Source organism: Pristiophorus japonicus, chromosome 8 (genome assembly GCF_044704955.1).
Source record: "Pristiophorus japonicus isolate sPriJap1 chromosome 8, sPriJap1.hap1, whole genome shotgun sequence".
NCBI lineage: Eukaryota > Metazoa > Chordata > Chondrichthyes > Pristiophoridae > Pristiophorus > Pristiophorus japonicus.
Genome location: NC_091984.1, coordinates 236506969 through 236527361, shown reverse-complemented (window position 1 = coordinate 236527361; position 20393 = coordinate 236506969). Strand labels below are relative to the sequence as shown.

At 51.8% G+C, this 20393-nt stretch overlaps 1 protein-coding gene across 4 annotated transcripts in view; it reads left to right on the top strand.

The window, feature by feature from the left end:
- Positions 1-20393, top strand: part of galnt9 (polypeptide N-acetylgalactosaminyltransferase 9) — a 443197-nt gene that overhangs the window by 167192 nt on the left and 255612 nt on the right. For all 4 annotated transcript variants that reach the window (XM_070888122.1, XM_070888121.1, XM_070888120.1 and 1 more), the window contains exon 4: positions 4663-4837. In XM_070888122.1, coding sequence (XP_070744223.1) covers positions 4663-4837 — 175 coding nt within the window. The remainder of the gene's footprint in view (positions 1-4662; positions 4838-20393) is intronic.

Sequence of the window (20393 nt, the reverse complement as noted above, 5' to 3'; positions counted from 1 at the left end):
CCAAGCAGCATGGCAGACAGCCTTTTATACCCCCTTGCACGAGGTGTGCAGGTGACCCTTGGGCCTCCAGCAGTTGCGCCCTCTGGTGGCAAGTCTTACACAGTTACAATGTTTACATACATAACACTAGGTTCTCCCAAAGCATCTCCCGTGTACAAGAATAAAAAATCTCCCAAAAGATTGGATCAGCGCTGTCGTACAGAGAAAGTCCGACACATTCCCTCAGTGGGTGTTGCTGCTGCTGGGATCCAGAAGGTTGTGAGGGCGGTCTGCCAGTCTGGCTGTGGGATCGCATAGCTCGCAGACACCATCAATAATATATTCACAGTGACAGGAGGTAGTCGGATTCGACGGCCACAGTTCCGAGCAGGGTGTGTGGGGATGTGACACAGTATTGTGCGATGTCTATCTCATCCTGCCCGCTCATCGCTAATGAGCTTTTGTTGCTCTTTGGTGCAGAACTGACCTCCTGCCCTTCTCCTTCACACCCACACCCCAGCTCTCTCATCCTGCTTTCAGGCTCAGATCATTAAAACAACACAATCTCACTGAGCGCGCTCTGCCATTAACTAACCGTGGCTCTCTCACTCTCTCTCTCTCTTTCTTCCCCAGCTTGTGTTTTTTTCTCTCTCTCTCCTTCCCCCAGTTTGTCTCTCTCTGTCTCTCTCTCTCCTTCCCGCAGTTTGTGTGTGCCTCTCTCTCTCTCTCTCCTTCCCCCAGTCTATGGCTCTCTCTGTCTCTCTCTCTCCTTCCCGCAGTTTGTGTGTGTCTCTCTCTCTCTCTCTCTCCTTCCCCCAGTTTATGTCTCTCTCTCTCTCTCTTCTCCTTCCCCCAATTTGTCTCTCTCTGTCTCTCTCTCTCCTTCTCTTTGTTTGTGTGTGTCTCTCTCTCTCTCTCCCTCCTTCCCCCAGTTTATGTCTCTCTCTCTCTCTTCTCCTTCCTCCAGTTTGTCTCTCTCTGTCTCTCTCTGTCTCCTTCCCCCAGTTTGTGTGTGTCTCTCTCTCTCTCTCCTTCCCCCAGTTTATGTGTGTGTCTCTCTCTCCTTCCCCCAGTTTGTGTGTGTCTCTCTCTCTCTCGCTCTCTCTCCCTCCCCCAGTTTGTGTGTGTCTCTCCTTTCCCCAGTTTGTGTGTGTGTCTCTCTCTCCCTCCCCCAGTTTGTGTGTGTGTGTCTCTCTCTCTCTCTCCCTCCCCCAGTTTGTATCTCTCCCTCTCACTCTCTCTCTCTCTCTCCCTCCCCCAGTTTATATCTCTCTCTCTCGACCTTCCCACTGCCTTTATGCGGTCAATCTGCGTGTCCGACACCCAGTCCTGCATGAGCCTCACTTTTCTCGAGTTAATGGAACCATGGTCTTCCGCCCCTGCTGCAGACTCCGACCCTCTGTTATGTAAACATTGTAACTGTGCAAGTCTTGCCACCAGAGGGCGCAACTGTTGGAGGCCCAAGGGTCACCTGCACACCTCGTGCAAGGGGGTATAAAAGGCTGTCTGCCATGCTGCTTGGGCACTCTGGAGTTGTATTAAAGAGACTGAGGTCACATCAGTTTTAGCTCACAGTACTCAGTCTTGTGGAGTTCTTCCATACTTAACGCCCTCACTGATTGCCACCACTCCTTGGACACTGCTTCAGGGAGGAGATCTCCATCACTCAGACTGCAGTGGGTCAAGGTGAAGTTCCATTAGCACCTTCTCAGGGGCAACTAGGGCCGACCTTGCCAGTGACACCCGCATCTCGAGAATGGACAGACTAAAGAACCAGACTGTCCGCAGCCTCGGTGTCTGACCCCCCCACCCCCCCGCCCCCCTGAGTTGGGCTTCTGACCCCCATCTCCACCTCATCACAAACACCGCCTCCGTCCACCTCCGTGACTTCACCTTCCTCCACCCCCGCCTCAGCCCCTCAGCTGCAGAAACCCTCACCCTCGCCTTGGCCGGCCTCCCACCCTCCACCCTCCATCAACTTCAGCTCAACCAATTTTCAACAGGCAGACAGAACGAATCCGGGTGACCACAGGACAGTTAGATTAACAGCGGTACGGGCTGAATCTCGGAGTCTTTAGTTCAGGATGGAATTACCGCACGGCTGGATAACCAGAGAATCGGTGGAGTTCCGAAGGGCCGATTGTGGTCGTGGAATTCTTTAAGGAGGCTGCAGACTCAGTGAATGGGGGAAGGGCGGTGTTGAAATGTTGGACAATGACCAACATAAGAGATACATGGGCCACAATTGCCCTGGGGTTTGCCGAGGCGCTGTCGTGGCAGTACCAGCCTCACGGGTATCTGTGGCAGTACCAGGCTCACGGGTATCCGTGGCAGTACCAGTCTCACGGGTATCCGTGGCAGTACCAGGCTCACGGGTATCCGTGGCAGTACCAGCGTCATGGGTATCCGTGGCAGTACCAGTCTCACGGGTATCCGTGGCAGTACCAGTCTCATGGGTATCCGTGGCAGTACCAGTCTCATGGGTATCCGTGGCAGTACCAGCCTCACGGGTATCCGTGGCAGTACCAGCCTCACGGGTATCCGTGGCAGTACCAGCCTCACGGGTATCCGTGGCAGTACCAGCCTCACGGATATCCGCTCCTGGGGCGGAAGGTAAAGGGGAAGGCACTAGCCATCATCTCTGCCGTTTTGCCGACTCTCGGGACGGCTCCGATACTTGCTCACCAGCGAGGTCCGCGCCGCCATTGTGCAGCCCGCGCTCCGTCCTGGGTGTTGTGCTGCAGCCCCTGTCTCACGCTGCCCTGACGGTCAAACGGGGTGGGGGGGGGGGCATCAGAGGCCGTGCAGCGTGAGCAGCGACCCCTCCCCTTTAACCGAAGGGGAGGGACATCACGAGGAGCATCCGCGCGCCGCTCCCGGGCGAGCCCGTTAGCGCCGCTGGTCCCGCCCCATCAGGAAGCGGAGCGCGCGAGATTGCGTTGCACTTCCTTTGAGGAGCGGCAAGCCCAATTCAGCGTCCGGGGTGGTGGGGCGGGAGGGGGAACGGACTTCCATGCCGGGCACAGGATGTCCCGCCCCGAGCAGGTTACCACCAATCAGGGCGCGGGGCAGTTTCACTCCCACGGTTATCTCAAAACAAAAGCCAGAATACTGCAGACGTGGGAATTCTGCCATAAAAAGCAGAGAACGCTGGAAATACTCAGCGGGTCAGGCAGCATCTGTGGAGAGAGAAACAGAGTTCAGGCTTCGGGTCGGTGACCCTTCATCAGTTCTGATGAAAGATCATTAACCTGAAACGTTAATTCTGTTTCTCCACCGATACAGTTAACTCTTTAGAAGACCAAAGGAAGTTGGGAAGAGATGGTGGAATGGGCTAAAACAAAAGTGGCAGCTTGAATTTACTGAGTGAGTTACCCGCTGGGCCACGGCTGGCACGGACTGGCATCACTTCGTCTCACTCACCACGAGCAATGCCACCGGAGGCCTACCCGCGGTGACGTATTTATTGATGACACCATTCTGGAGTTAGTCCTCCTGCCACAGAGTAGCCAGGTGGAATTTCCTGTGTACTTTCTGCCCAGAGGCGCGTGTAATCGAGGGTCAGTGCGAATTCCTCGTGTGAAAGATGGAGGGAGCTCAGGCACAAGTGCGTTACGTGTGAAATTGCACCGCGCCCAAATTTTCACATCTTTTTTTTTTTTGCACGCATCCAACGATCGCTGTGCACGTTCGTACCTCGCACCATCATGTTGGCTCTGCCCCAGGCTAAAGAGCCCGGCGCACGAATTTCCTGCAATTACACTGGTTCAAAACGGGTGTAAAGTTACACCCAGCATTTTAGACGCAGCAAGAAACAAAATTGCTTTCCTAATGCCTTCTTGCAATTTCTTAAGTGTTTTTTTTTTACATTTCTCCTCACTGAGAGCAGCTCTCTATGATCTGTTTATTTTAATGTATTTTTATGGCTTCAGCATAAGTTACATTAAAAATTTAAAAGCTTCCACTATTGCATGTTCTTAAATGTACTGTGCCTAATGTGCATGACTGATGGATAGGCGACTGGAAACTTTAATTTTCATACTTCTGGAAGCAATAAACAGCAGTGACTACATTTCAAAAGTACTTAATTGGCTGTAACGTGCTTTGGTTCATCCTGGGGCTGTAGAAATGCAAGTGTTTGGGCTCAGTTTTCCCCAGTTACCTGCACCGTTTCTTTGGCGTGCGTGCGTTTTTTGGCGTAAATTAAAATCTCCAAGTTTCCCCAAAGTTTCTGCGCCAGCATAACTCAGTTAGTTGCGATTCTTTTAGGTGAGCGTATTTTTGCGTCATAACCTGATGTCTGCGCCAGTTTTTCACATTTAAGCAAGTTTGGCCAACTTACATTTTTCCCGGGACGGCGTATGTGACCACTCCCAAAAAACCTTCTGGGCACTCAAGAAAAATCAGCGTACATTCAAAAAATCGGCGCAGAAAGATGCCATTGTTTATCGGCGAAGTTTTGGAGGGCGTCAAGAAGGTAAAGAATATGCGTCATGAAGATTAATTTTTTCAAAGTCGAAAGGGAGAAAATGGAAGTCGAATGCAATTCTTTAATTTTTGCTCTTTGTCAAAGTACCACACCACCACCGAATGTCTCCTCACCGGGCTCGAGGGTGGGATTTCCAGCCTGTGTCGTGTTTGGCTTTTGTTCTGACAAATGGACCTTCTTTTTTGTCGTTTCAGTGGAGCTGAAGTTCAATCTGGACCAGTACATCAACAAGAGGTACCCGGGGCTTGTAAAAATAGTGCGCAATAACAAGAGGGAAGGGCTGATTCGGGCCCGGATACAGGGCTGGAAGGTGGCAACAGCCCCGGTGGTTGGCTTCTTCGATGCTCACGTAGAATTCAACATTGGCTGGTAAGTGGGCTCATCGTACGCGTATTCCGTGGGGCTGTTGTCTCCTTCTGACCTGCCCTTTACAAACACGCCAACAACTAGGGACAGGTAAAGATCCTCTGGTCTATCCAGCCTGTCCCACACAATTTGCTATACCTCGTGCATCACAACATAGACACTCCCCACCCCACCCATAGCCTTGCGATCTCCTGAGAGAGGCAAAAATAACAGATAAAAAACCCCAGGGGCAATGTGGGGGAAAGAAATCTTGGCAAATCCACCTCCGATCCAGCTAGGTGATCGAAACTAGCCCAGGAGATCACTGTGGCCTCTGCAGTACCGACCCACCTACCTTTCTGTAGGAGGTGATCTCCGCCCCAGCCAGAAACTGGTCCCAATCTCGCTTGAAGGAATTCAGCGGATCGCACGGGACGGCAGCCTGTCCCAGAGGTTCACATTACCCGGGGGAAGAAACACGACCCAGCGACACTTACAGCAATATATTTCTGTCCACTTGTCATCAGATCTCTCTACTCGTTGATTTACCGGTACATTACCTGCTGCCGTATACTGGCAAAATAGGTTTTCCGCAAATGTAGCGCTGTTTGAGTGATAAGGGAGTAAAGGGTTATGGGGAGCGGGTGGGGAAGTGGAGCTGAGTCCATGATCAGATCAGCCATGATCTTATTGAATGGCGGAGCAGGCTCGAGGGGCCGAATGGCCTACTCCTGTTCCTATTTCTTATGTTCTTAAGTTTCTTTTGCCTCTCCCAGGAGACAGAGTGGTTGGTGTTGAGTGAACGGTGTTAGAGGTTGCACCATTGAGCGGATCGGACCGGATTAATGGGCCTAACAACCTTGTCTTCGCTCCCGCTTTTTCAATTGTTTATACGAGTTGACAGAGGCGAGGGGTCCTTGGGTGTGTATCAATGTTTGCAGGGGTCCCACACACAGAAATATTGTTTGAGAACCGATGCTGAGGTCGATGCCACCGTGTGTGTCAATATAAAACCTGAACTACTTTGCATTGACCTAATATGCTCATCACGGTGTATATTGCTAAACCCCACCATAGTTCAGATGCACTGATGATGCAAGTTGGGTGTAGAGAATTTGGTGGGATCATTTTTTTCCCAGCTTTTGGTTTCACCCTTTGGCCCCAAATCTGAGTCATAGAATCACAAAATGTTACAGCACAGTTGGAGGCCATTCGGCCCATCGTACCTGTGCTGGCTCTTTGGAAGAGCGATCCAATCAGTCCCACTCCTTCGTCCTTTCCTCACGGCCCTGCAAACCTTTCCTCATTTGCCCAATTCCCTTGTGAAAGTCACTATTAAATCTGCTTCCACCGCCCTTTCAGGCAGCGTGTTCTAGATCGTAACAAACATTTTAAGCGAACACGTAAAGGGTTAAGGAAAATTCAACATTTGCCAAATACTTGCCCTTTGCGCTACTCAGCCCATTCATGTCTTCAGAGCTCTGGAGTCTAACATTACAAAGACAGGAGGGCTGTGGATAGAATCTGTCGACAGGGGGTGATCATGATGTCTCCCTTTTAAAGTGTGGTCCATTGATAGAGTCACTCTGTACTTATTGCGGGCAATGACTGTGAGAAGCGGGATGAGGTTTCAGAATAGACATCAGGAACAATTAAATGCTAAAGAAGCGGGTGGTTTTGTTGCTGAGTTCAGTGACCTTTGCTGCATGATACAGGGATTGACAGGGTAGATGCTGGGAGGATGTTTCCCCCCCGGGCTGTGGAGTCTAGAACCAGGGATCACAGTCTCAGGATAAGGGGTCGGCCATGTAGGAGCCATTTAAATCTGGTTTTTGTCTCTCCCAGGGGATCACATGACTCCGGTTGGGGTGGAGTGTAGAATGTTTCAGTGTAAGGGGTGTCGTAGTTGTGTGAGGCGGACTGGTTGGGCCGGGTGCTCTTTACCTGTCCGCCATTGTTCATTGTTCATGGGTTTATCTGTAACCTTCAGGGCTGCTGACCGAGGGCCGCGCGGTTCTTTGTCGGCCGGCGCGGACACGATGGGCCGAAATGGCCTCCTTCTGCGCTGTAAATTTCTATGTTTCTAAAACTTTAGAATTCTCTACCCCAGAGGACTGTGGAGGCTCAGTCATTGAGTATATTGAAGGCTGAGATTGATAGATTTTTGCATACTGTAATGTATGAACCGGTGAGTATGCTCACAGGTTTGTGGGGCTATTGCACTGTGAGTGGCTTAGCCAGTCACGTGATGTTCACAAGACTCAATAAAACCCCAGTCAGTTGGGTTCGGGGGATCCACGATGAGGTATGCAGTTGTGAGCCTGGTGGATGAACTGGTAATGTGTAGTGTGATTGTTAAACCTTTGCTAATAAACCAACTAGTTCTTAATAGCAACGTGTTGCTATGAATTCTTAAGCAAAAACCCATGAAGCAAATACATTACAGGTACTAAGGGACTGCGACAATATGGGGATAGTGCAGGAAAGTGGAGTTGAGGTGGAAGATTAGCCACGGTCTTATTGAAGGGCCAAAGAGCTCAACGGACGACTCCTGCTCCTATTTCTTATGTTCTTATGGTAGCATTGGCTGTACCTGACCATTGTGCTAAATGCTCAGGTTGATGCACTCTGCTTATTGGCAGAAATAGAAATAGGAAGAACATTTAATGTTGTTGTTGTTCAAAAGGTGTGTTTTTCTGTTAATGGCAAAAAGTTCAAAACCCTTTAAATGGGCCATCATCAGTCAGTGATGGCACCAAGCCATCTCACCACTTACTGCCGCTCCAGTAAATGGTCCATTTTGATATTAAAAGATGTGCTTATACATTATGGTGCTTTGGGAAACATGAGTTATATAATGGGCAGCTTTACTCGCTGTGCCTGTAGCAGCCACAGCCACAACAGCTCGCATTTATATAGTGCCTTTAATGTAGTAAAGGTCCCAGGGCGTTTCACAGGAGCGATTATCAAACAAGATTTGACACCGAACCACATAAGGAGCTATTAGGATACATGCTTGGTCAACGAGGTAGGTTTTAAGGTTGTCTTAAAGGAGGAAAGAAAGATAGAGAGGTGGAGAGGTTTAGGGAGGGAGTTCCAGAGCTTGAGGCCCAGGAAGCTGAAGGCACGGCCACCGATGGTGGAGCGATTATAATCAGGGATGGTCAAGAAGCCAGAATTGGAGGAATGCAGACATCTTGGACGGTTGTAGAATCATCGAATCAGAGAACGGTTACAGCACAGGAGGAGGCCATTCGGCCCGTCGAGCCCGTGCCGGCTCTCTGCAAGAGCACCTCAGCCAGTCCCACTCCCCCAGCCTTTCCCCGTAGCCCTACCAATCTTCTTCCTTCAGATACTTATCCAACTCCCTTTTGAAAGCCACGATTGAGTCTGCCTCCACCACCCTCTCAGGCCGTGTGTTCCCGATCCTGACCACTCGCTGTGTAAAAAAGTTTATATATCGCTTCTTTTGCCAATCACCTTAAATCTGTGTCCTCTGGTTCTCGACCCTTCCACCAATGGGAACAGTTTCTCTCTCTATCTACTCTGTCCAGACCTCTCATGATTGTGAACACCTCGATCAAATCTCCTCTCAACCTTCTCTGCTCCAAGGAGAACAACCCCAGCTTCTCCAGTCTACCCACGTCACTGAAGTCCCTCATCCCTGGAACCATTCACGTAAATCTCCCTCTGCACCCTCTCTAAGGCCTTCACATCCTTCCTAAAATGTGGTGCCCAGAATTGGACACAATACTCCAGTTGAGGCCGAACCAGTGTTTTATACCGGTTCATCACAGTTTGTGCTTTTGTACTCTATGTCTCTATTTATGAAGCCCAGGATCCCGTAAGCTTTTTTTTAACAGCCTTCTCAACCTGCCCAGCCACCTTCAACGATTTGTGCCCATATACCCCCCGGTCTCTCTGTTCATACACCCGCTTTAGGATTGTACACTTTAGTTTATATTGCCTCTCCTCATTCTTCCTACCAAGATGTATCATTTCACACTTTTGTTCATTAAATTTCATCTGGCCACGTGCCTGCCCATCCCACCGGCCTGTCGATGACTTCCTAAAGTCTATCACTATCCTCCTCACCATTCACTATACTTCCAAGTCATCTGAAAATGTTGAAATTATGCCCTGTACACCCAACTCCAAGTCATTAATATATATCTGGAAAAGCAGTGGTCCCAGTACCGACCCCTGGGGAACACCACTGTATACCGTCCTCCAGCCTGATAAACAACCATTCGCCACTCTCTCTGTTTCCTGTCACTGAGACAATCCTGTATCCATGCTGCCTCTGTCCCTTTTATTCCATGGGCTTCAACTTTGCTGCAAACCGATTATGTGGCACTTTATCAAACGCCTTTTGGAAATCCATATACACCACGTCAACCGCATTGCCCTCATCAACCCTCTCTGTTACCTCAGCAAAAGAATCGATCGTGTTGGTTAAACACGATTTGCCTTTAACAAATCTGTGCTGACTTTCCTTAATTAATCCACACAACTGTCCAAGTGACTGTTAATTCTGTCCCTGATTATTGTTCCTCAAAGTTTCCCCATTACCGAGGTTAAACTGACCGGTCTGTAGTTGCTGGGTTTATCTTTACACCCTTTTTGAACAAGGGTGTAACATTTGCAGTTCTCCAGTCCTCTGGCACCAGCCCCGTATCCAAAGAGGATTGGAAGATTATGGTCAGTACCTCTGCAATTTCCACCTTAACTTCCCTCAGGTTGTGGGGCTGGAGGGGATTACAGAGATAGGGAGGGATGAGGCCATGGAGAGGTTTGGAGAAAAGGATGAGAATTTTAAAATCGAGGCTTTGCTTAACCGGGAGCCAATGTAGGTCAGTGAGCACAGGGGGTGATGGGTGAGCGGGACTCGGTGCGAGTTAGGACATGGGGCAGCGAGCACAGGGGGTGATGGGTGAGTGGGACTCGGTGCGAGTTAGGACACGGGGCAGCGAGCACAGGGGGTGATGGGTGAGCGGGACTCGGTGCGAGTTAGGACACGGGGCAGCGAGCACAGGGGGTGATGGGTGAGCGGGACTCGGTGCGAGTTAGGACAGGGGGCAGCGAGCACAGGGGGTGATGGGTGAGCGGGACTGGGTGCGAGTTAGGACACGGGGCAGTGAGCACAGGGGGTGATGGGTGAGCAGGACTGAGTGTGGGTTAGGACACGGGGCAGTGTGCACAGGGGGTGATGGGTGAGCGGGACTCGGTACGAGTTAGGACACGGGGGCAGTGAGCACAGGGGGTGATGGGTGAGCGGGACTTGGTGCGAGTTAGGACATGGGGCAGTGAGCACAGGGGGTGATGGGTGAGCGGGACAGGATGTGTGTTAGGACACGGGGCAGCGAGCACAGAGGGTGATGGGTGAGTGGGACTGGGTGTGAGTTAGGACACGGGGTAGCGAGCACAGGGGGTGATGGGTGAGTGGGACTTGGTGCGAGTTAGGACACGGGTCAGCGGGCACAGGGGGTGATGGGTGAGCGGGACTCGGTGCTAGTTAAGAATTAGCAGACACTGATGAGCTCATTTGGAGACTCAGTCACTAGAATTAATTCTTTCCCAGGTGTCTGCGGGGTAGTGATAATGAAAGTAATCTTTCTCCAAGGTGTTTTCTGTGTCAGCTTGGCTCAGTGTGCATCCTTGCCTCTGAGTCTAAAGGTCACGGGTTCAGCCCCGCTCCAGACAAGTGTGCACGTGAGCTAGGTTGACATTTCTCTGTCTCCTGGGCCCACGTGACTGTATTAAAGTAAAAGGATTGTCCTAGCACAAGGTGTTAAATAGGCTGACACTCCAAGTGCAACGCTGAGGGAGTGCCGCACTGTTGGAGGGGCAGTGCTGAGGGAGTGCCGCACTGTCGGAGGGGCAGTACTGAGGGAGCGCCGCACTGTCGGAGGGGCAGTACTGAGGGAGCGCCGCACTGTCGGAGGGGCAGTGCTGAGGGAGTGCTGCACTGTCGGAGGGGCAGTACTGAGGGAGCGCTGCACTGTCGGAGGGGCAGTACTGAGGGAGCGCTGCACTGTCGGAGGGGCAGTACTGAGGGAGTGCTGCACTGTCAGAGGGGCAGTACTGAGGGAGCGCCGCACTGTCGGAGGGGCAGTACTGAGGGAGAGCTGCACTGTCGGAGGGGCAGTACTGAGGGAGTGCCGCACTGTCGGAGGGACAGTACTGAGGGAGCGCTGCAATGTCGGAGGGGCAGTACTGAGGGAGTGCCGCACTGTCGGAGGGGCAGTACTGAGGGAGCGCTGCACTGTCGGAGGGGCAGTACTGAGAGAGTGCCGCACTGTCGGAGGGGCAGTACTGAGGGAGCGCTGCACTGTCGGAGGGGCAGTACTGAGGGAGCGCTGCACTGTCGGAGGGGCAGTACTGAGGGAATGCCGCACTGTCGGAGGGGCAGTACTGATGGAGCGCCACACTGTCGGAGGGGCAGTACTGAGGGAGCTCTGCACTGTCGGAGGGGCAGTACTGAGGGAGCGCTGCACTGTCGGAGGGGCAGTACTGAGGGAGTGCCGCACTGTCGGAGGGGCAGTACTGAGGGAGTGCCGCACTGTCGGAGGGGCAGTACTGAGGGAGTGCCGCACTGTCGGAGGGGCAGTACTGAGGGAGTGCCGCACTGTTGGAGGGGGAGTGCTGCACTGTCGGAGGGGCAGTACTGAGAGTGCCGCACTGTTGGAGGGGCAGTACTGAGGGAATGCCGCACTGTCGGAGGGGCAGTACTGAGGGAGTGCCGCACTGTCGGAGGGGCAGTACTGAGGGAGTGCCGCACTGTCGGAGGGGCAGTACTGAGGGAGTGCCGCACTGTTGGAGGGGGAGTGCTGCACTGTCGGAGGGGCAGTACTGAGAGAGTGCCGCACTGTCAGAGGGGCAGTACTGAGGGAGTGCCGCACTGTCGGAGGGGCAGTACTGAGGGAGTGCCGCACTGTCGGAGGGGCAGTACTGAGGGAGTGCCGCACTGTCGGAGGGGCAGTACTGAGGGAGTGCCGCACTGTCGGAGGGGCAGTATTGAGGGAGTGCCGCACTGTCGGAGGGGCAGTACTGAGGGAGTGCCGCACTGTCGGAGGGGCAGTACTGAGGGAGTGCCGCAGTGTCGGTTGGGCAGTACTGAGGGAGCACTGCACTGTCGGAGGGGCAGTACTGAGAGAGCGCCGCACTGTCGGAGGGGCAGTACTGAGGGAGCACTGCACTGTTGGAGGGGCAGTACTGAGGGAGTGCCGCACTGTCGGAGGGGCAATACTGAGGGAGTGCCGCTCTGTCAGAGGGGCAGTACTGAGGGAGTGCCGCATTGTCGGAGGGCAGTACTGAGGGAGTGCCGCACTGTTGGAGGGGGAGTGCTGCACTGTCGGAGGGGCAGTACTGAGGGAGTGACGCACTGTCGGAGGGGCAGTACTGAGGGAGTGCTGCACTGTCGGAGGGGCAGTACTGAGGGAGCGCTGCACTGTCGGAGGGGCAGTACTGAGGGAGTGCTGCACTGTCGGAGGGGCAGTACTGAGGGAGTGCTGCACTGTCGGAGGGGCAGTACTGAGGGAGCGCTGCACTGTCGGAGGGGCAGTACTGAGGGAGTGTCACACTGTCGGAGGAGCAGTACTGAGGGAGTGCTGCACTGTCGGAGGGGCAGTACTGAGGGAGCGCTGCACTGTCGGAGGGGCAGTACTGAGGGAGTGCCGCACTGTCGAAGGGGCAGTACTGAGGGAGCGCTGCACTGTCGGAGGGGCAGTACTGAGGGAGTGCTGCACTGTCGGAGGGGCAGTACTGAGGGAGTGCCGCACTGTCGGATGTGCCGTCTTTCGGATGAGTCATTTAAACCGAGGCCCCGTCTGCTCTCTCAGGTGGATGTAAAAGATCCCACGGCACTATTTCGAATAGGAGCAGGAGAGTTATCCTCGGTGTCCCGGCCAATATTTATCCCTCAATCAACATAACAAAGAAAAACAGATGATCCAGTCATTGTCTGGTTGGCAATCAGTAACGAATGGGGTGCCACAGGGATCAGTGCTGGGACCCCAACTATTTACAATCTATATTAACGACTTGGAAGAGAGGACTGACTGTAACGTAGCCAAGTTTGATGTTGAAAAAAGATGGGAGGAACGGCAATATCTGAGGAGGACATACACAGGCTAAGTGAGTGGGCAAAAATTTGGCAGATGGAGTATAATGTTGGAAAGTGTGAGGTCATGCAGTTTGGCAGAAAAATCAAAGAGCAAGTTATTATTTAAATGGAGAAGGATTGCAAAGTGCTACAGTACAGCGGGACCTGGGGGTACTTGTGCATGAAACACAAAAGGATAGTATGCAGGTACAGCAAGTGATCAGGAAGGCCAATGGAATCTTGGTCTTTATTGCAAAGGGGATGGCGTATAAAAGCAGGGAAGTCTTGCTACAGTTATACAGGGTATTGGTGAGGCCACACCTGGAATACTGCGTGCAGTTTTGGTTTCCATATTTACGAAAGGATATACTTGCTGTGGAGGCAGTTCAGAGAAGGTTCACTCGGTTGATCCCGGGGATGAGGGGGTTGACTTATGAGGAAAGGTTGAGTAGGTTGGGCCTCTACTTGGTAGAATTCAGAAGAATGAGAGGTGATCTTATCGAAACGTATAAGATTATGAGGGGGCTTGACAAGGTGGATGCAGAGAGGATGTTTCCATTGATGGGGGAGACTAGAACTAGAGGGCATAGTCTTAGAATAAGGGGCCGTCAATTTGGAACTGAGATGAGGAGAAATTTCTTCTCTCAGAGAGTTGTAAATCTGTGGAATTTGCTGCCTCAGAGAGTTGTGGCATCTAGGACATTGAATAAATTTAAGACAGAAATAGACAATTTCTTAACCGATAAGGGGATAAGGGGTTATGGGGAGCGGGTGGGGAAATGGAGCTGAGTCCGTGATCAGATCAGCCATGATCTTTTTGAATGGCGGAGCAGGCTCGAGGGCCCTTATGCCCTACTCCTGCTCCTATTTCTTATGTTCTTACTATCACACTGTTGTTTGTGGGAGCTTGCTGTGTGCAAATTGGCTGTAAAGCGCTTTGAGACGTCCGCTGGTCGTGAAAGGCGCTATATAAATGCAAGTCTTTCTTTCATAGCGCTGTAGATAAAAAAGAATGATCTTGCCGTTATGGGAGTGCAGTCTAGATTTACGAGAACGATACCTGGACTCCGAGGGTTAAATCACGAGGAGAGACTGCACAAACTATGGTTGTATTCCCTGAAATTTAAAAAAGTCAGGGGTGATCTGATGAAAGTTTTCTGGGTATTAAGGGGAACAGTTAGGGTAGATAGAGAGATACTATTCCCGCTGGTTGGGGAGTCTTGGACTAGGGGCCATCGTCTAACAATTAGAGGCAGACCTTTCATGGGTGAAATTAGGAAACAATTCTACACACAAAGCGTGGTCGACGTTTCCAAAAACAACAGTTGCTGCTGTTAACTTTAAGTCTGCGATTGATAGATTTTTGTTAACCAAAGGTATTAAAGGATTATGGGCCAAAGGCGGGTAGATGGAGTTAGATCGATCTCATTGAATGGTGGAGCAGACTCGAGGGGCTGAATGGCCGACTCCTGTTCCTATGTTCCAATCCAGAAATACAACATTAGGACACCCCTTGTGATTTGAGCTGCATGGGTGGTGTCTTTCTCACTTGCCTCTTCCACCTCTTGATCCGCCTCGAAGGCAGACTGAGATAACATTAGCCCTCATAATGCATTAATTCATGGACAGCAAGCGAGCATACAGATCACCAATTGTGACTGGCTCGTCTCACTTGAAGTCAATGGTGTCATGTATGTAACCACACTGTAACACCACTGTATTACTGTATACACTCAACCTAGATGCACACCTTGACCACAAGGGGCGAACTTGTGGGAGACACTCCTTACCTGATCACACAGGTATAAAAAGGGGAGGTCCCACGCAGGGTCATCGTCTTTGGAGTCCTGTAAATAAAGAGAGCAGGTCGCAGAGTGACCTTGTCCCCAGAATGTGCCTCGTGTGGTTTCATGCTGTGGAGTAAGGACTTTACAAAATGGAGCATAAAATCGGGGGTGGAGTGAGGGCGGGGTGCAGGGGCCGGCCCGAACAATCCCCTCCCGCTACGAGGTCACGTTGGGAAAGCTAGGGCAAAACGCGGGTTTTATTCTCTGAGACTTTCACACACAGGTGTGCTCCATTCAAGTTAAAACAGAGAGCTTTAACCACGGCTGTAACTTTCCGAACGGTGGTTTGACATCTTCCATCATCACTGTTGGGCTTTACCCTGCCTGTTCCGTGCAAGGAGCCTTTCTCCCTCAGTATTTGGCAGCGACAGTCTTTGTGTGCCTTGATATCAAAGCATGCTTCGATTCTAGCAACGCCTCTTGCTATCTGAGACGTTTCACAATCACCTGTCCCCATAGTGCTGACAGCTGGCTTTTGATAGGTCAACTGATACAAACTCGTTTCCATGGAAATGACCTCAACAAGTTCCAGGTACCCTCAGGAAAACCCAGCTGAGGCTGCTGAATGTGACTTGTTTTTCTACGTATGCTGGCCCAGGTTTTCCGATCAACGATCGTTCATTTTATTTTAATGGCGTCATTCCAATCGGAAAACCGAGGCCATTGTTTGAATTTCCTTATCTCATCTGAAGTGTCAGCCGTGGCTCAGTGGGTAGTATTCCCGCCTCTGACGGATGGTTCTGCGTTCAAGTCCCACCTCAGAGACTTGAACATAAGAATCCAGGCTGATAGTCCCTGTGCAGTGCTGAGGGAGTGCCGCACTGTCGGAGGGTCAGTACTGAGGGAGCACCGCACTGTCGGAGGGTCAGTACTGAGGGAGTGCCGCACGGTCGGAGGGGCAGTACTGAGGGAGTGCCGCACGGTCGGAGGGGCAGTACTGAGGGAGTGCTGCACTGTCAGAGGGGCAGTACTGAGGGAGTGCCGCACTGTCGGAGGGGCAGTACTGAGGGAGCACCGCACTGTCGGAGGGGCAGTACTGAGGGAGCACCACACTGTCGGAGGGGCAGTACTGAGGGAGCGCCGCACTGTTGGAGGGGCAGTGCTGAGGGAGCACCACAGTGTCGGAAGGGGAATACTGAGGGAGTGCCGCACCGTCGGAGGGGAGTACTGAGGAAGTGCCGTACTGTTGGAGGGGCAGTGCTGAGGGAGTGCTGCACTGTCGGAGGGGCAGTACTGAGGGAGCGCCGGACTGTCGGAGGGTTAGTACTGAGAGAGCTCTGAACTGTTAACATAAGAACATAAGAATTAGGAACAGGAGTAGGCCATCAAGCTCCTCAACAAGATCATGGCTAATCTGGCCGTGGACTCAGCTCCACTTACCCGCCCGCTCCCCGTAACCCTTAATTCCCAGCTTGGTTAAAAATCTATCGATCTGTGACTTGAATACATTCAATAAGCTAGCCTCAACTGCTTCCTTGGGCAGAGAATTCCACAGATTCACAACCCTCTGGGAGAAGAAATTCCTTCTCAACTTGGAGGGGCAGTACTGAGGGAGTGCCACACTGTCAGTGGGGCAGTGCTGAGAGAGAGCCGCACTGTGAGAGGTGCAGTACTGAGGGAGTGCCGCACTGTCGGAGGGGCAGTATTGAGGGAGTGCCGCACTGTTGGAGGGGCAGTACTGAGGGAGTGCCGCACTGTCGGAGGTGCAGTACTGAGGGAGTGCTGCACTGTCAGAGATGCAGTACTGAGGGAGTGCTGCAGTGTCAGAGGTGCAGTACTGAGGGAGTGCTGCAGTGTCGGAGGTGCAGTACTGAGGGAGTGCCGCACTGTTGGAGGTGCAGTACTGAGGGAGTGCAGCACTGTCAGAGGGGCAGTACTGAGGGAGTGCCGCAATGTCGGAGGTGCAGTACTGAGGGAGTGCTGCAGTGTCAGAGGTGCAGTACTGAGGGAGTGCCGCACTGTCGGAGGGGCAGTACTGAGGGAGCGCTGCACTGTCGGAGGTGCAGTACTGAGGGAGTGCTGCACTGTCAGAGGGGCAGTGCTGAGGGAGTGCCGCACTGTCGGAGGTGCCGTCTTTCAGTTGAAACATTAAGCTGCTCTCTCTGGTGGACATAAAATATATCGCAACATTATTTCACAGAAGTGCAGGGAAGTCATCCCTGGTGTCTTGGGGCCAATATTTATCCCTCAACAACATCACTAAAACAGATTATCTGGCCATTATCACATTGCTGTGTGTGGGAGCTTGCTGTGCACAAAATTGGCTGCGGCTTTTACTACATTACAACAGTGACCACACTTCATAAGTATAGTGTTTTCGGGCATCTTGAGGTCGAGAAAGGTACTATATGAATGCAAGTTCTTTCTATACATAGTTAGTGGATTAGAGAATTGAAGAGAGTTCCTCGTTCTTATTATAATGTATTTGCTTCGTGGGTTCTTTGCTTAAGAATTCACAGCAACACATTGCTATTAAGAACTAGTTGGTTTATTAGCGAAGGTTTAGCAATCACACTACACATTACCGGTTCATCCACCGGGCTCACAACCACCTGCCCCATCGTGGATCCCCCGAACCCAACTGCCTGGGGTTTTATTGAGTCTTGTGAACATCACGTGACTGGCTAAGCCAATCACAATGCATGCATTACACTGATGATTACTGCGCACTGTTTTATGTGCCCTTTCTCCTGCACGATGTGGGATGCTGGGATTGTATCTTAAGCCAGTGCTTGCGGTATAACTGCAGCTCTTAAACTCTCATTTCCCCACCCAATGCTTTGCTTGTTTTGAGACTATGAGGGCAGTGGTTATAGCAGCCTGCCTCATTTTAACAAGATACGTTTTTAGAGGTTTAGTGATGTTGCTCTAGGTGTTGATAAAGGGTCAGAAAGGAAAAGGCAAATCCCGGTGAGTCAGCCCCAGGACATCGCTGCAGGAGTTCCTCAGGGCAGTGTCCTCGGCCCAACCATCTTCAACTGCTTCATCAATGACCTTCCCTCCATCATAAGGTCAGAAGTGGGGATGTTCGCTGATGACTGCACAGTGTTCAGTGCCATTCGCAACTCCTCAGATAATGGACCAGTCCATGCTCGCATGCAGCAAGACCTTGGCCTGATAAGTGGCAAGTAACATTCGCACCACACAAGTGCCAGGCAGTGACTATCTCCAACAAGCGAGAGTCTAAGCATCTCCCCTTGACATTCAATGGCATTCCCATCACCGAATCCCCCATCATCAACATCCTGGGGGTCACCATTGACCAGAAACTTAACTGGACCAGCCACATAAATACTGTGGCAACAAGAGCGGGTCAGAGGCTGGGTATTCTGCGGCAAGTGTCTCACCTCCTGACTCCCCAAAGCGTTTCCACCATCTACAAGACACAAGTCAGGAGTGTGATGGAATACTCTCCACTTGCCTGGATGAGTGCAGCTCCAACAACACTCGAGAAGCTCGACACCATCCAGGACAAAGCAGCCACTTGATCGGCTCCCCATCCACCACCTTCAACACTCACTCCCTCCACCACCGGCGCCCCCTGGCTGCAGTGTGCACCATCTACAAGATGCACTGCAGCAACTCGCCAAGGCTTCTTCGGCAGCACCTCCCAAACCCGCGACCTCTACCACCTAGAAGGACAAGGGCAGCAGGCGCATGGGAACACCACCACCTCCACGTTCCCCTCCCAGTCACACACCATCCTGACTTGGAAATATATCGGCCGTTCCTTCATCGTCGCTGGGTCACAATCCTGGAACTCCCTCCCTAACAGCACTGTGGGAGCACCTTCACCACACGGACTGCAGCGGTTCAAGAAGGCGGCTCACCACCACCTTCTCAAGGGGCAATTAGGGATGGGCAATAAATGCCGGCCTTGCCAGCGACGCCCACATCCCAGGAACAAATTTTTTAAAAGGTGAGCCTAGGAATGGCGGGAAACCGCTGGAAGAGTAGCACCATACTATGGTACTGCAATAAAGGCAGGGGGCCGAAATTCATCACTCGCCACCCGCTGCCACCGACCTTTCTCCTGAAAACCCGCCCAGTGCCACTTTCAGGGCGGCCTGGAGCGGGCGGGAGGGGAGAGCCACTGGGAAGCGCCCCGAGTTGGGCACCTGAGCTCCCGCCCGCCGAGCTCCCGGATTCCTGCGGGCGGGACTCGATGGGTCTCGGCGGCAGAACCGGGGGGGTGGGCCGCTGGCTGGAGGCTGGTCTGTCCCCGACGGTCAGCCCGAAGAATCTGAAAAAAAGGTTAGTGAACATTTTTATTAAAAATCCCCAGCGACTTACCTGGATGGGGGTCCCCTGAAGCTCTTCCAATCGTTTTTTTTATTATTTCCTGATGATTTTTATTTCCAGCTCTTCGACCCTCGGTGGGCCCCGACTCCATCCTCGGTGACACTTGGGCGGCAAGCGCCTCTGCCGCCGGGAGTGAGAGCTCCCGCCCGCTGCCGCCCAGAGTGACGGTGTACGTCGTCCATTTGCCGTCCGCCGGCCTTCGAGGGACCTTGGTGATGAATATCCCGCCTAAAGTACCGTCCGGTATCTCGGCGGCCATCGGCGGCACTTTGGGGGGCACTTGGGCGGGCGGGGGCCTTGACCAAAATCGGCCCCCAGGGACCAATAGGAGACAGAAAGGCCTTTCCACAATACACACATTGCAACCGCTTGCACCCACTATCGACAGAGGTACAACACAAAGAACCCAGACCTACGTTTAATTGCTCCCAGTCTGTGCAACTCCTGTGTGCACTGAAGCAAGAATAAAAGTGTTGTCATCAGAACCAGAAGCTGACTTTGTTATTCCTCCAGTGAACAGATTATAAATTCAACACTGGGATGTTTGAGCAATCGGCATGATTCTGTCAGAATTGATGCCAAAAAATTATTTTTATACACTTACTCACAATAGTTTCCTGATTGGAACTAATTGAATATTTAAACTAAACAAACACGCAAACTCAAATCTACTCAAACGTTGAATTTTAGAAATTATTTCTGTTTCATTAGCAGCTATTTTTTTTCTAACTGCTTTACTTAAAAAGTGATTTCCTCATTAGAGAAAAACCCGTTAAATGGCAGGATCGCCTGTTGGGTGTGTTTACAGATTAGGATCAATTGGGAACGAACATAAGAACTTTTGGCCATTTGGCCCCTCGAGCCTGCTCCGCCATTCAATAAGATCGTGGCTGATCTGATCATGGACTCAGCTCCACTTCCCCACCCGCTCCCCATAACCCTTGACTCCCTTATCGCTCAAAAATCTGTCTATCTCCATCTTAAATATATTCAATGTCCCAGCCTCCACAGCTCTCTGGGGCAGAGAATTCCACAGATTTACAACCCTCTGAGAGAAGAAATTCCTCCTCATTTCCGTTTTAAATGGGCGACCCCTTATTCTGAAACTGTTATGTATGTAATAATTTGATAGACTGAATACTGTAAACTAACACAGGTACAAACCTGGCTCTGCTTTATTAGGGCCCAAAGTGATGACATTACATGATGGCTTGCATTTTATACCTGGGCCACGCACACGTGCGTACAGCCCAATGACCTCCGACAGTGGCGCCCCCTGGTGGCTAGTCATCATCATCATAGGCGGTCCCTCGTATCGAGGATGACT